At 35.5% G+C, this 16,160-nt stretch overlaps 2 protein-coding genes across 3 annotated transcripts in view; one reads left to right on the top strand and one right to left on the bottom strand.

Moving 5' to 3' along the window:
- The window catches only part of LOC112046380 (probable ATP-dependent RNA helicase DHX34), a 36,311-nt gene extending 32,633 nt beyond the window's left edge, over positions 1 to 3,678 (bottom strand). The window contains exon 1 of one of the 2 annotated variants that reach the window (XM_052886523.1): positions 3,041 to 3,678. In XM_052886523.1, the coding sequence (XP_052742483.1) occupies positions 3,041 to 3,570 (530 nt within the window). In that variant the 5' untranslated portion in view covers positions 3,571 to 3,678. The remainder of the gene's footprint in view (positions 1 to 3,040) is intronic. The other variant, XM_024083011.2, reaches the window with a different exon arrangement.
- Positions 3,679 to 4,446: 768 nt separating this feature from the next.
- LOC112046368 (ubiquitin-conjugating enzyme E2 Q2) overlaps positions 4,447 to 16,160 on the top strand; it is a 22,446-nt gene continuing 10,732 nt past the window's right edge. The window contains exons 1-3 of the mRNA XM_024082997.2: positions 4,447 to 4,719; positions 13,916 to 14,032; positions 15,839 to 15,939. Coding sequence (XP_023938765.1) covers positions 4,558 to 4,719; positions 13,916 to 14,032; positions 15,839 to 15,939 — 380 coding nt within the window. The 5' untranslated portion in view covers positions 4,447 to 4,557. The remainder of the gene's footprint in view (positions 4,720 to 13,915; positions 14,033 to 15,838; positions 15,940 to 16,160) is intronic.

Genomic DNA, 16,160 nt, shown 5'->3' with positions numbered 1-16,160 from the left:
CGAGTTCTAATGATGATTTTTATTTAAACATGTTTAATGTAATAGAAACTATTATGTCTGAATTTCCCGAACTAAAGGTTTTGTTGTTAGGCGATTTTAATTTGAATTCTTGTAGTCAGTACGTAAGGAGTCAATTTAGTTGTACTTTGGAGTTTTGTAAATTAAAACAGTTTAACACTGTTGTGAATAATTATGGTGGTATTCTAGACTTGGTGCTGAGTAGTTATGACGACGAGTACATTTCGGGAGTATCGCGAGCGGAGCCGCTCGTGCCTCCAGACGCGTACCATCCCGCGCTCGAGTTCAGCCTAACGCTGAAGCGGCCTGAGCGCGCCACGCCGCCCGCGCACCTCCCCACCTCGGGCGAGCTGCGCGAACGACTAAACTGGCGTAAGGGGGATTATTTGTCGTTGTATGCAACCATAGCGGCGATTAACTGGGAAGCTTTGTATAGTGTCGATGACGTAAATACAGCAGTACAAGTCTTCTATGATGTATTATACGACTGTTTTCATGAACATGTTCCGCTTAAAAAAATGTTAAATAGGAATTTTAAATACTCATATCCAGTATGGTATACAGCCGAAATAATAAAATATATTAGATTAAAGCATTTTAATCACAAGCGGTATAAATCCGAAGGAAAACTTTTTAATTTGGAAATGTTTAGGTATTATAGGGAATTAGTAAAAATTTTAGTAAATAACGCTTATCAAAATTACATTAACAGTACTGAAAGTAATATTTGTAGTGATCCAACAAAGTTTTGGCACTTTTTACAAAATCAAAGAATCTTAAAATCGGCCAATGCAGAGTTTATTCACAACGACAAAGTTATTCGCGGACAAGAAGCAGTACAATCATTTGCCTCTTATTTTGAATCAGTATTTTTGGTGAACAGGCCTATAGTAGATGATTGCATAGCTAGTGATAATAATATATACTATAAATCTTCCTCACGAATTGACTATGATTTAATTACCAACAAGAGCATAATACAAGCCGCGAAGAAAATTAAAGCTAACATGTGTATGGGCCCAGATACAGTACCGCCTTTTATCGCCAAAGATTGTATACGTCTACTGGCAGAGCCTTTAAATTACTTATATAATCTTTCGTTAACTACTTCAACGTATCCTGATATTTGGAAAGTATCCAGAGTTACCCCCGTCCCTACGGAAAGGTCTAACAACCGCATCGACAACTTCAGACCGATTGCTGTACTTTCTGTGTTTGCCAAGATATTTGAAAACATTATTAACAAACAAATCACTCAGCAAATACAGATTTACATGTCTGAATGCCAGCACGGGTTCCGATCTGGTCGATCTACACTAACAAACCATATAAATTTCGTCGACTATTCTTTGGCCGAAATGGATGGTGGTAAGCAAGTCGACGTGGCTTATTTTGATTTCAAAAAAGCATTTGATCGCGTGGAAATAGATGTACTGATGGAAAAGTTATCGCACATGGGGTTCACACCTAAGCTTTTAGATTTCTTTCAAAATTATTTAACCAACAGACGTCAATATGTACAAATAGCAGGTTACAGGTCAGAATACTACTAAACGCGATCCGGAGTCAGTCAAGGTAGCACGTTAGGTCCTACGTTATTTTTAATTATGATTAATGATTTGCCTTATGTTCTAAAAAGTGCCAAATGTTTGATGTTTGCTGACGATTTAAAATTGTTACTGGGTATCAAAAAATACGAAGACTGCATTTTGCTGCAGGAGGATATTAATAACGTAGTTCGATGGTCACATATGAATTGTCTGGAATTTAATGTATCAAAATGTAAAGTCATAACGTTGACGTATAAAAATAACAGTGTTGTCTTTGACTATAAGATATCTGGTGATACTCTGGAGAGGGTATCGCAAATCAGAGATTTAGGTCTGACGGTCGACGCCAAGCTAACTTTTAACGATCATATTAACACAATATGCAAAGAGGCGCATAAGCTTTTAGGATTTGTATTGCGGCAGAGTAAGCGTTTCACTAATCCGTTAATACTTTATACATTGTACAATGCATATGTCCGCAGTAAGATGGAGTACAACTCACCTGTCTGGAGTCCGTTATGTGCTACTCATACACTTACCGTTGAGAAAGTCCAAAAAAAATTCGCGCGTGGTTTGTATAAAAAAATTTACGGTTATTACCCATATTTGTACCCTTCCTTGTTTGTGTCTGGTATGGTGGGGCTAGACACTCTGGAGTTAAGGCGAAAGAGAGCTATTCTCATCCATTACTTCCTGCTAATACACAATAAAGTGGATAACTCGGACGCACTGTCGCGATGTGCCTTGTCGGTTCGAGAACCAGGCAAGTTGCTTCGGTCGTGTCGTAAGCGACCTTTTTTCGCTACCAAGTCGTTCCGTACGCAATATGCTCGAAATACCCCAACTAATCGGGTACTGTCGATGCTTAATTCGTTGATTGCTCAGCGCCAAGATCTAGATATTTTTGATATAAAACTTCATGTATTTATTGATATTGTAAACAGCTGTGAATTTTAATTTTAATTTTATAGAAATATGCAATTTATGTGTTTGTATTGTATAGTGTATTGTGATTTGTTTATCTGTTATATTGGTATATTGTAAGTCTGTACTTTGTATGCGTTTTGGCTTAGCTGTAAGCATACTAAGGATATATAATAAATAAATAAATAATAAATATAATATCAGCCTCCCTTTACTACTGAGCTATTAAGGCTTCTGATTAATTATTTAATTAATACTAAGGCAACAATTTAACTAGACAATCTATATGCAATGTGTCAATGCATGTATTTTCCATTACAAATAAATAAATAGATGAATATATTTCTAATGCTATATCTTCATACTAAAAAGCTAGTGTCAATGATAGGCCTAGGTAACACAAAATGACAGAAATGTGTGTAAACAAAATGCATTTTTTCATTTTCACCAAACTGTTGTGATACTTTTTGAAGGTGGAAGATAAGCCACAACAATTGGTTGTGATTTGCATTTAAACATGTTTTAATACAGCTGTATTTAATTCTCACCTGTATTTAGCAACTGGCAATTCACTTTGGGACTTTCTTAGTTTCTTCAGTTTTTCAAATTTCTCCTTATTTTTAAAATCCAAATAGATTGAAACAATCTTCAAGAACACATCAAACATTTTTTTATCTAGCTTCTTTCTATTCCTTTCTTCATATGAATTGTCCATGAATTTTATTTTACATGTAAAATTAATACAATCATGCTTGGAAAAATAAGACTCTGTACTTTTACTATCAGAGGTAATATCATCTATTAGAGGTTTCCCAGCTTTCTTTAAAGTGGCCTCGTATTTTTTAACGAAAACCCAGAAATCCTCTAAACTATTAACAACAACATTAGTGTCATTACTGTACATCAATATTTTGTTTAAATTAGCCTTGTGATCGAGGAAACTGAATTCAGTGCTCTCGGATTTAGTACATGTTGGACTGGTTTTTCGTAATTTAGATCTGTCTCTAGAACTATCATGTGACCTTGAACGCTTTCTTCTAGTCGATGATTTATGAAAATCCTGAGATTCGCGATTCATTTTTTATTAATTTAATAAATTCCCAGAAAGACTATTCAGACCTATTTTTATTTTGTATTTGTAAACAAACAAACAAACCAAAAGTCCAAAACCAAAATGATAACTGACAGTGACAATTACAATTTTTTTTTATCTGGTTGTACGTTGCTGACTTCTAGGTTTTTTGAGTTATTTTTATTGACTCGGCCTTAGATACATAGATAATAGGTGTCAAAGCTTTAATCATTATTAAATAGGTAGTAAAAAAACTTATAGGTATTTTGGCATTTTATAGTCTCAAAACCTATACAATGTTTACTATGGTGTCCACGTCTATTATTTATTTATTTGGTCCACCAGTGACTGTTGCAGCATTTACACAAATACAATCTAAAAAGAAACATAAACACAAGGCTCTGCACAATCAAATGAAGGTAGACACGGCATGCACATTTCCGTAATATTAAAATAAATTAACGATTGCAGGATTAAATTATGAGGACAAAGATCACAAAAATCGATTTTTTAGCAAATATCTTCCCTCAAACCCCCAAATCAAATGTGCGTAAGTATGTTTTACTGCAATTAGCATTATTAATTATCATCAATAACAATAAGTAAGAGAGTAGGTATCAAAGACAATATTGAATTATATTATATACAATCAGATATAGTAGTATGTTTATTTATTTAGTAATAAACAAAAATTGTCCAATCGGGAAGTTCTATAAGTATTGTTAAAAAACCACATGCAAAACATGCACAGCCATTGAGCCATAGACTAGAAAAAGTAAGTAAAGTATTGATGAAAGTAAGCAATAAAATTAGACAGAGAAGGGCGACAATTTATTGGATTTGAGCGCCCTCTACCATCAATACTTGGTACATTTACCGTCCGCCATTGCTTTCCGCCATTTTGCCTGGTCGGGAGTGAACGTAAAGCTATTTTTATGTATTCTAATGTGGCAAATAGTTGTTTAGATTAAAAATTAGTGTTTCAGTACACTAATGGCTTGCTTAAATACACTTAAGTTAGAAATAAAGACTTTAGAACAAGTGTTTCCAAAAAGCCATGAGCGGTTTCAGATAATGTCAGCCAGTGTCGATGAACTGACCTGCAGATTCGTTGGCAAAAATGGAAAGAAATATGAAATACACGCAAATATCACGGTGAGTAACTAATCTTGTTTATTCAACAAGTTTCCTAAGTGAAAATTGGTCATTGAAATTAATGATTGCACGTATTGATTATCGTTAGTCTGGACAAAGGGCCGTGTTTATAGGGGCAGGGCTGTCAACAAAAGTTTACGGAAGTGTTATTTTACTCGCGGAATCGCCAATATCGCGTGTTATCGTGTTCAAAACTATAACATGTAAGCGTGTTTGTTTATTTTGCTTCAGAGTTTGCTATTTGCAAGCTGTGCGCGCAGCCACAAACGTCGTATTATTCCAAGTGATTTTGCGGTTCCATGACGAATCAACGTATTGATTGTTAGAGTTCCAGTGCACTTTCGTGTTCCTTCGTATTATTCGAGACCTGTTATAGCTGTTCTATAGAATACTAGTGAGGGTAACATCTGTTTTGTTTGTGTAACGGTACAGATGCTCGATTTTGGGACAAAGACACTTAGTCATGCGGGCTACCTGCCTTTTTGTGATGCCTCTGTGAAGATTTACTGTACTTTTAGTTAGCGCAAGTCATAGTTTCCAATTTGGACATAATAGTGGTGATTTTTCATTGAACTTGTTTATGTTATTGTTTATTCTGTTATCAGTAGGTTTGACAGATAAAAACTCCCTACATATTATTTTTTCTCAAGTTGCATTTATTCCCAAATCATGTTTAACTTTTTACAAAGGATATCTTTCTTTTACTTTAAATTACTTTACAACTTCATCATATATTATAACTTACTTACTAATGTATATTTATTATTACCAACATTGATCTATTATTATGGTATTTAAATATGGATATTTAAATACCATAATTATCAGCCTCAAAAATAATCTTGGAACATGACTACTATAATAAATGTAATTGTTGACAATATTCCAAGAGAGATAACAAATCAAATGTTTGTCATAATATGTACATGTAAATGATCATTAGTTTTAGTATCAAAAATAATTATATAATTGTCAACATTTCATACACATTGTAGAGTAGTGCAATAAATCATTATTAATTTACATTATTTACAATGTAGACAGTATTATGAGTTGCATAGACTTTGCAATTTAATATTGACATCTATTTAAACTCCTGTTTCATGTTGAGCTAGTTGTAGACAACTGGTCACAAGAAGCTCAACCCCCTCGTGTGTGTATCACGCTTGAGAAGATTGATTTTGAAAAGCCCTGTGTGTGGATCAAGCTTCTAAAGATTGATTTCATACTCATATCATTTTGACCTTTTTTTTGTTGTTTTAACCTATTCTTGTCACACTCTAACTTATTTCACATGTAGTAAAAAGAACAAGGATGGCATATAATCACTCATAACCTGTACAAAACACGTCTGTGATTAGTACTGACAGTTTTTAAAACCGCGCTCTAGGAGCGCGGTCTACAGACGAGGATTTCAAAATCATATTTTTTTTTAATCTTTGTACATTAGGAGTGTTTTATTCTTTGGTAGAGTAAAATAATGTATAGAAAAAGTAAAAAACCAAAGACAATCTAGAAATAAAGGTAAAAATTTAAATTATAGCGGGTTTTGTGCGACAGTCGGGCAACTATCGCGCGTTCGGATTTCAAAATTTTATTGAAAATTACTTGTTTTTACTGCATTATTACATTTATTAATTAAAATTAGCTTGTTTAATAACAATTCCAACAAAAAAATATATTTAAATAGCTCCTATAGTACATTTTAATGTAATCGGGCGTTTTAAACACGCGTGACCTTGGAACGCTCGACTTTTAAAGATGGCTCCACAGTTGGCTGCACTTAGAAATCCGAAGACACAGTGGAGAGGATATGCTGGAAATAGCAAATTTTTATATATATTGTATACCTATAGTATACTAGCATATGCCCTGCGGTTTACTTGCATAGATCCCGTTCCTGTTGGGGATATAATTTAGCCTATGACACTATCTGATAACAGGCTTTCTTTTGGTAAAATAATTTTCAAAATTGGTTCAGTAGAGATCAGAGATCACCCCGTACATCCTCACAAACTTTTACATCCATAAAATATTAAATGTAGATCAAGTTTAATAGTGGATTCTGTAACATTTATTCTGAACAAACAAACCCTATGTTTTTCCAGACTTTGATAGATCTGCCAGTAACAATGTCATGAAAATCTGTATTAGAAAATCTGAAAAGTAGACAGAAATGTTAACAGTTGGTATTTTCTGTTCAGCAGCTTTTATAGAATTATTATAATTTATTTTTTGATAATTTTTCAAAGTACCGAGTGTCATAGCTTACATACTAGAATATCAAATAAAAATACAGATTAAGCAAAAATTACATACAGATAAGATGAATCTGGAATTGCTATTCTATTAAAGTTATTAATGACCTCTTTTTTAATTCGTTTGTTGGTAAACATTGTGAGGAAACCTGCATACCAGAGAATTTTCTTAATTTTCTTAACTGTGTGTGTGAAGTCTGCCGATCCGCATTGGGGCAGCGTGGTGGGCTATTGGCCAAGCCCCTCTCGTTCTGAGAGGAGACTTGAGCTTAGCAGTGAGCCAAATATGGGTTGATAATGAAACAGTACACTTCGAGTACAGTATGAAGGTATGGTCTGCAATGACCATACCTTCATCAGTTTATTTAAACTCTTGCCTAAGTTTGAGTAAATAAGTAATCTAAAAAATTTTTTCATTTTGCCAACTAAGAATGTAACCCCAAAAATCCTTTAAAAATATCATATCATATTCATGGTTTCTTTAGTCTCAGCACATTAATCGAACACAATTAATACTATTCTACATTTGACAGTAAATTTTACTCTTGAAAGTTGCTGTGATTTACGATAATACTATGTATTATGAATGCCATAAGGTAACTGTCACCCACACCATGCTACAGTACACAAACTGTAACAGATTATAGGTTGAAACACCTCATCATCTATATTTGAAAGAACATGTTTCATAACTGAACCTCATTTATATTATTTATCAGTAATGATAGAAATGAGGCATAATATGCCTTTGTTTTATTATTTCTATGAATTTTGAAATATAACTAAGTTATCTTTACAAATTAATCTGGAACAAGAAAGTCTGATTGCAGTATAAATGTTATTATTATTATTATTATTTTTTTTTATTCTTTACAAGTTAGCCCTTCACTACAATCTCACCTGATGGTAAGTGATGATGCAGTCTAAGATGGAAGCGGACTAACTTGTTAGGAGGATGATAATCCACACCCCTTTCGGTTTCTACACGGCATCGTACCGGAACGCTAAATCGCTTGGCGGTACGTCTTTGCCGGTAGGGTGGTAACTAGCCACGGCCGAAGCCTCCCACCAGCCAGACCCGGACAAATTATGAAAATCTCAATCTGCCCAGCCGGGGATCGAACCCAGGACCTCCGTCTTGTAAATCCACCACGCATACCACTGCGCCACAGAGGCCGTCAAATTTACTTACTGTTAGAGTGATTTGAAAGTTGAAATATAGTTCTGTAATCTATTTCAACAATGTATATTGTAGATAAGGTTAACTATGTAACAAGGAAACAAGTTAAAGGTCACTTTCACTAGGAAGTTCACGTTATATTTTTAAATAGATTGGAGTTGCACATTCAAGATTATATTTGGAACATGTTTTTACTTTTATGTGATTATTTCTGCATCTAGGATCCAATAAAGAGATTCTGTTTCCTAATAATTAGTTTTATGAATATTATTTCCTGATTGAATTATAATAATAATAATAATAATAAATTATTATTATTATTATTATTTTAATTATAAGGGTTATAATAATAATAATAATAATAATAATAATAATTTATTATTATTATTATTATTATTATAACCCTTAGAATTAAAATTAGATCCACTTTCTAATGTGATATATTTGCCAAACTGTGGTGTGGTGAACTGGATCTAAAACTATGGCCCTCTCTTCAGAAGGCCTAACATGCAACCCAATTATTATCAACCCATAATCTGCTCACTGCTGAGCTAGTCTTCTCTCAGAATGAGAGGGGTTAGACCGTCGTACGGTCGGCTTCAGTATGCTCGTGGCTTGCAAGCCGTACACATTTCTTGTTGTGTAATTCTTTATAGGTTACTTGGTATAGGCGGGGAGAGTGACTTGAGTGGAAAAGGGTAGTGTTAATTACCTGTCAAGCGATCCCTTGACCCTACATACAACGGCCACAAGTCCGTGACTTCACTCAAGGTCATCCTCTTCCATTCTAGGTTCTTATTTTGGTTACAGTTTGTTTTGTTATTTAAGTTGTCCTGTCAAATGTTGTGAATCATACATAGCCTTTGTTCGACTTTGGTTTTCTTATTTTTGTAATCCACTTCTGAGTCTGCTAAAAGTAGTATATAAAATAATCTGTATATGTATAAAAAAAAAAGAGCAGTGATAGCCTAGTGGATATGACCTCTGCCTCCGATTCCGGAGGGTGTGGGTTCGAATCCGGTCCCGGGCATGCACCTCCAACTTTTCAGTTGTGTGCATTTTAAGAAATTAAATATCACGTGTCTCAATCGGTGAAGGAAAACATCGTGAGGAAACCTGCATACCAGAGAATTATCTTCATTCTCTGCGTGTGTGAAGTCTGCCAATCCGCATTGGGCCAGCGTGGTGGACTATTGGCCTAACCCCTCTCATTCTGAGAGGAGACTCGAGCTCAGCAGTGAGCCGAATATGGGTTGATGACGACGATGTATAAAAAAATCTGCTATCTTAGTACCCATATCACAAGCTACGCTTACTTTGGGGCTGGTGATGTGTATGTACTGTATTGTTTAAGTATATTTAAATTTCCATTAGTATTAACTGAACATGAACCATCTCCTTTTTGGAATTTGGTTAAAAACCAGAGGAAATGCGGCAAAAGTCATGACGTTCTCGTAATGGATAAACGGCCGCTAAAGTTCTTTTTAAACAACAAAGTAGGTTAGATCCCTCGGGCTGCAATATCATTGTTATGACAAGTAGGTCAGCAAGGTGACTATTCACTCCTGACAACTGACGTCTTACTCCCTATTTGCTGCGCCATTCAGTTTTGTGATGTTGTAAAATACTCGCGGATGCCCGCGACTTCGTTTGCGTGAAACCCTACCCCCTACCCTACCCTAAGTATCCTATGTCCGTCTCCTGGTTCTAAGCTACCCCTCCAGCAATTTTCACCCAAATCGGTCCAGCTGTTCTTGAGTTATAAATATTGTAACTAACACGATTTTCTTTTATTATGTATAGACTAGCAGAAACCCGCGGTTTCACCAGCGTAGTTTACGCTGCCGTGAGAATATAGGGATAAATATAGCCTATGACACTCATAAATAACGTGGCTTTGTAGTAGTAAAAAAACAACCTACAATACTACAAACTTTACCTCTTTATCTCATCGGCATAGTTCACATTCCATTAAAATTTCCATCATAATAGGATAAAATATAGCCTACGTTCATCAGGGATAATATAGGATTCTAATTCTACTACCTTTTTCTAGCCTTAAACCTACTACCTTTTTCTAGCCTTTTTCACGGATAAACCGCTATATGGATTTTTTTTTATTTTGATGAACCGTTGAGAATATTTTTATCTCGGAAAAATCCTTGGTTCCTGCGGGATTTTTGAAAAACATTATTCCACGCAAACGGAGTTGCGGACATTCATAATAATTTACTATTTATAATTATAGTTATTCGTATAGGTACCTAAATAGAATCACTACACTTTCTTTTGTAACCTTTTCTCGGATAAACCGCTAAACCGATTTTAATGAATCGTTGACTATTATCCCGGATTTGAAAACGAATTTGTGGACATACATAATATTTTATTATTTATAATATTTAGCTACTCGTATATAGGAGAATTATTCAAGCGTTCATATATGCTACGTATGGCCTACGTGCTCTTGGCACACTAATACAACGCATGCGATTTTTCTCAAACAATAATATGGATTATTTGCATGATGCAGGCGTATTGCGTATTATGCTGGCTTGCTCATCTTATTCGTAACACAAAAACATTATTTTCGTCAATTAAAAAGTTATAATACGTAATCTCATACATATACGTGCTCGCGACTTCGTCCGCGTGGAATTCAGTTTTTTACAAATCCCACGGGAACCATGGATCTTTCCGGGATGAAAGCCTGTGTTAATCCAGAGTGAAATCTATTTCAAATTCCAAATTTCAGCCAAATCGCTTCATTTTTTCAATTAGCCGCAGCGTAAAGGAGGAACAAACATATACACACACTTACACACAAACTTTTCGCCTTTATAATATTAGTGTGATAGCCGTGCGAAGCCGGGGCGAGTCGCTAATTATAATTATACAGGGTGATTCGGACTTTAGTGCGGACATTTTTTTTCGTGGTTCTGTATCATTAATAGAACATAAATCTACAAACAGTTCGATACATTTTATGTAATTTTTTTTTTCAATTTATGTCTCAGAAATAACAAAATAATGGACACATTCCCAAACAAACTGCGCAACTGCTGGCGGCACTTTGTAAGACGCCGACAAAGAAATACCGGCAGTAGTCATATCGCTTCGGCTTCGGCTGACGTGGGTGGCAGGGGTGAGGGGATCGAAAAATCCCTGAGGACGCCTGCCGAATTGCCGATGGGCGACCAGTGACAGACAATCTGCCGTCGCTTGCGCATTTAAGTCGAATCATCCTTTAATGCAAAAGTTTGCGTAATAATAATCATCATTTGTATTTCATTATTCCAATCGAAAGTTTATAATTTTTATTATTACTACGCATTATTGATGGTCCTAAGCCCAATAAAGTATGAAGGGAAAATCGATACTCAACTCAAAAGTGACGACCTTTAATTATTATAAAAAATAATAGGTACAAAAATAAACGTAGAAAGGTCAACGGCCCTCGGCGCGGGCGCTCGCTAACCTAGTACCTACCAGCTGATTTTGTAGTTGCCTATTACTGTGCTATTACTTAGTACAGCGATAGGGTGACCCTCAAATTCTGTTTAAATGTTTAAACTTTAGCTAACGATAACTCTGTTATTGTTGAGTTAAAAAAAAAAAGAAAAAATACGTGTTCATTAAATTTTGTTTATGTACAAAATATAAAAATATCCGTACTTGAAAAAATTTCTTCCTGTAGACCTTCTTCGTCTTCAATCACTCTTTAACTTTAAAAAAAACCGCAACAAAATACGTTGCGTAGTTTTAAAGATTTAAGCATACATAGGAATATAGGGACATAGAGGTATAGGGACAGAGAAAGCGACTTTGTTGTATACTACGTAGTGCTTACGCAGTGGCGTGCATATGGTTTTTAACTAGGGCAGGCATAAATTGTACACAATGGAAAATTCCTTTTCCAATATAGAGTACTCAGGGTAGATATACGCTGGAAGACATAATCTTTTTTCGTCATTTGGGTAAATTCTCATTTGCAAATTGATTTAGTAATCTCGCAGTAAAACACTTGACTTATTGAATTTTTTTTAGTCTATTTCTTAGACAAATATCTGATTTGGATAGGAAAAACATCGCTGAATACCTAATGAAAGAGATAAGATTTGAAACTTGTCGGGCAAAGTCCATCAAATCACAGTAGTTTTGCGCCTAGTATTTTATAGTAAGTTCGTTGATATGTGGGCGACAGAGGAAAGACTGCATCAGTCGTGGGATTTTCATTCATCGCTACACGCCCTCCGGCCCGCGCGCAACATTGGGACTTCTACGAAGGAAGTTGCCAAGCTATAGTAGTAGGTCTTTATTTTGTCAGCTCGTACAGGGAAGTACTGTTACACTCCGGTACAGACCGGTTTCGGTCTGAAGGGAGTGGTTGACGGTGTAATTAAAGGCACTATTCAGTAGTGATAAAGTGAAGAGAAACAGACAAAATGTCCAATGGCGACGGAGTTGTCCCAGTCTCTTTCGTCCCAACGCAATGAGAGATATAGCGGTGTTCCTGGTTACTTAGCCATTACTTAGTTGAAATTTGTCTATTTGTCTTTGTAGAACGTGTTTCTTGACTGCCATGTACAGTGTTGCTCAGTTTATAATCGACTAGCGAACGCCCGCGACTTCGTCGGCGTGGAATTTAGTTTTTCACAAATCCCTCGGGAACCATGGATTTTTCCGGGTTAAAAAGTAGTCTATGTGTTAATCCAGGCTATAATATATCTTAATACCAAATTTCAGCTAATTCGGTTCAGTAGTTGAGGCGTGAAAGAGTAACAAACATTCATATCATCAAAATCATCAGTTTTCGCAAATCTCGGGAAACCATGGATTTTTTCGGGATAAAAAGTAGCCGATGTGTTAATCCAGAGTAAAATCCTTTCCAAATTTCAGCTAAATCGCTGTAGTAGCGGAGTAACAAACATCCAAACATCCACACAAACTTTCGCGTTTATAATATTATTAGGATGATTTTCCACTTATCAGTAGGTGCTATCTGCTTGGACTTTCAATTATGTTAGTAAACATATTATTTGTCTTATATGTTTACTAATATAACTTATAACTTGAAAACTTGGGTAAATATTTATATTATATATTTAGGTATATTTAGAAAGTTTTGTGTAAATTGTATGATATATGATGATAATTGTTGGAAAAATCGGAAAAAGTCAAACCCTTTGGGTGTTTTCATTAAATACTATGTAATCCCTTTGATTTTCAGTAAAACGTTGTATATTGGGATATATCTCTTTTATATATAAGATTTTCACATAGACGAAGTAACGGGCTACGCGTATTTACTAGCTGACGCGGCGCGTTTTCTCCCGCGTGGTTCCCGTTCCCGTAGGAATACGGGAATAATATATAGCCTATAGCATTCCTTGACAAATGGGCTATCTAACACTGAAAGAATTTTTCAAATCGGACCAGTAGTTCCTGAGATTAGCGCGTACAATCAAACAAACAAAATCTTCAGCTTTATAATATTAGTACAGATGATTATCAAAGCATTTGTTTTTATTATTATTATTCTTTACAAATTGGCCCTTGACTACAATCTCATCTGATGGTAAGTGATGATGCAATCTAAGATGAAAGCGGGCTAACTTGTTAGGAGGAGGACGAAAATCCACACTCCTTTCGACTCGACATCGTACCGGAACGCTAATTCGCTTGGTTTGCCGGTAGGGTGGTAACTAGCCACGGCCGAAGCCTTCCACCAGTCTAAAGTGTTTAATTTTTGTTCCAGGAAACGTATCCAACCACACCCCCCGTGTGGTTTGCCGACAGCGAGGATCCCATTGTGACGAACGCTGTACAGATCCTCAGCCTCACACAGGGGAGGGACAACCATGTAATAAACCAGGTATGATGTTTCATCATGGGCTTTCATCTACACAGAATGTAGAACTAATTAAGAAGACTCAGAAGTGGATTTTAGAACAAAACCACCAATATTGAATTAAAGATTTTAAAATAAAACTATGTTCGAAACAGATCGATTCTCCCTACCCAGCACAAAATTTTCTGGTATGCAGGTTTCCTCACGATGTTTTCCTTCACCGATTGAGACACGTGATATTTAATTTCGTAAAATGCACACGACTGAAAAGTTGGAGGTGCATGCCCCGGATCGGATTCGAACCCACACCCTCCGGAATCGGAGGCAGAGGTCATATCCACTGGGCTATCACGGCTCTAAACATCGATCAGTAATCGAATATTCTATGTATTTAATCTGTAGATAGTCTAACCAATGTGTTTGTTAGTCTGTGTAAAAATTACGCGTGTGTATTGAGAGGCAAATTTATTGTTGTGTGTAGTGTATAGACATAGAATATTTTTAAAGGTGTTAAATATTTTCGATGTGTGAGTTTACCTCGTTCCCCTCAAAAAACGACAGTCAATTTTGTTTGTGAATTTGAATGCGATGCATCTCCATTTTCTAATTCCTCTATGTTTGTATGTCACTTTGACTGTAGGCGAGAAACGTGGAAACTTTCTCAGATAACTCTCTTCTTACTAATATTAATACTAGGAATGATATTTACTTTTTAGAAGCGGTTGCCGAATTTCTTGTCTGCACTTTTCAGTAGAATTTTCTTTTCATGCTTTTAAACAACAAGTTTTAAAAGATATACATAGCTTCACGATTAAGGGGCCGATTTCATCATTGGAGAAATGTTGAGGTTGGACTCTTTTGTGATGGCATGGATTGGAAAGAATTTCTGACATCAAATTGTGCCCAAATTCATGGGAGATTTTGTATATGTGAATATTGTTCTCTATTTCTGAAACTGCGTGTGTAATAACCATTAATATTAGCATATCCAATTAGCACGATTTATACGAGTGATTATGATTTGCATCCTATATTTTATCATCTGTAACATGTATCCGCAAATGAATTTATTGATTGTAATTTAACCTCCTTTAGAAACTTCCTATCAAAGATTTCAATTTAATGAGTTGTTGTAATTCAAAACTTCTTCATCGACTTCCTATCGGAGGTCGCGAGTTTTTAATTACTACAATACGTAGTTTCATCCGAAACTGAGACTATTTGTTTTACTACTCGACTGATCAAATGTTTGTGTACATACAGTAAGTAGAACAAAGTGTAAAATGAAATGAATGAATGAAATGAAATATACTTTATTGTACACCAAAAATAATAATAACAGACAAGAAATTAACTTAAAAACTAATGTACAAGTGTAATCATGGTTTCATCGAGAAATTAATGTCCCCGTAAAAGTCAATATTCGTTTTACTATTAGCTCCTTCAACATTTAAAGGAAAGTTTTTAACTGCGTCCTCATCTGACAATACAGATAGCGTAGTAGCGTAGTAGCGTAGCGGGTTAACTGTAGAAGAGATAAGTTCATTCTACCTTTGACGGTTTCTACACGACATTATACCTGAACACTAAATCGTCTTTGCCAGTAACTTACCATGGCGCCAGTCCAGACCAGAGACAATTTAGAAAATATAAAATCCTGAATTTGATCTCTCTGGTTGCCAAAGGCTTTAGATTGAGAAGATGTTTTGCGCAACTTTCATGATAATAAAAAAAAAAACTGAAATTGGTCCAGCCATTTACGCGTGATGCCGTGACCAAGGAAAATATTTTTAAACAAGCTTGAATATTGTGAACTATTTGAATCCGCAGGTGGGTATATTGCTGAGGGAACTATGCAAACTACACGGCGTACCAGAACCGCCGGACTTGGATTCCCTGTCGCTGCCACTTCACCCAGTACCGCAACATAGGTAAGCATCATTGACTATACACAACATAGGTAAGCATAATTGACTATACACAACATAGATAAGCATCATTGACCAAACACAACATAGGTAAGCATAATTGACTATACACAACATAGATAAGCATCATTGACCAAACACAACATAGGTAATCATCATTGACCAAACACAACATAGGTAATCATCATTGACCAAACACAACATGGGTAATCACCATTGATCAA

This window comes from Bicyclus anynana, chromosome 17, assembly GCF_947172395.1.
Source record: "Bicyclus anynana chromosome 17, ilBicAnyn1.1, whole genome shotgun sequence".
Classification (NCBI taxonomy): Eukaryota; Metazoa; Arthropoda; class Insecta; order Lepidoptera; family Nymphalidae; genus Bicyclus; species Bicyclus anynana.
The sequence above is the reverse complement of the archived record's forward strand: the minus strand, read 5'-3'. Positions and strand labels throughout refer to the sequence as shown.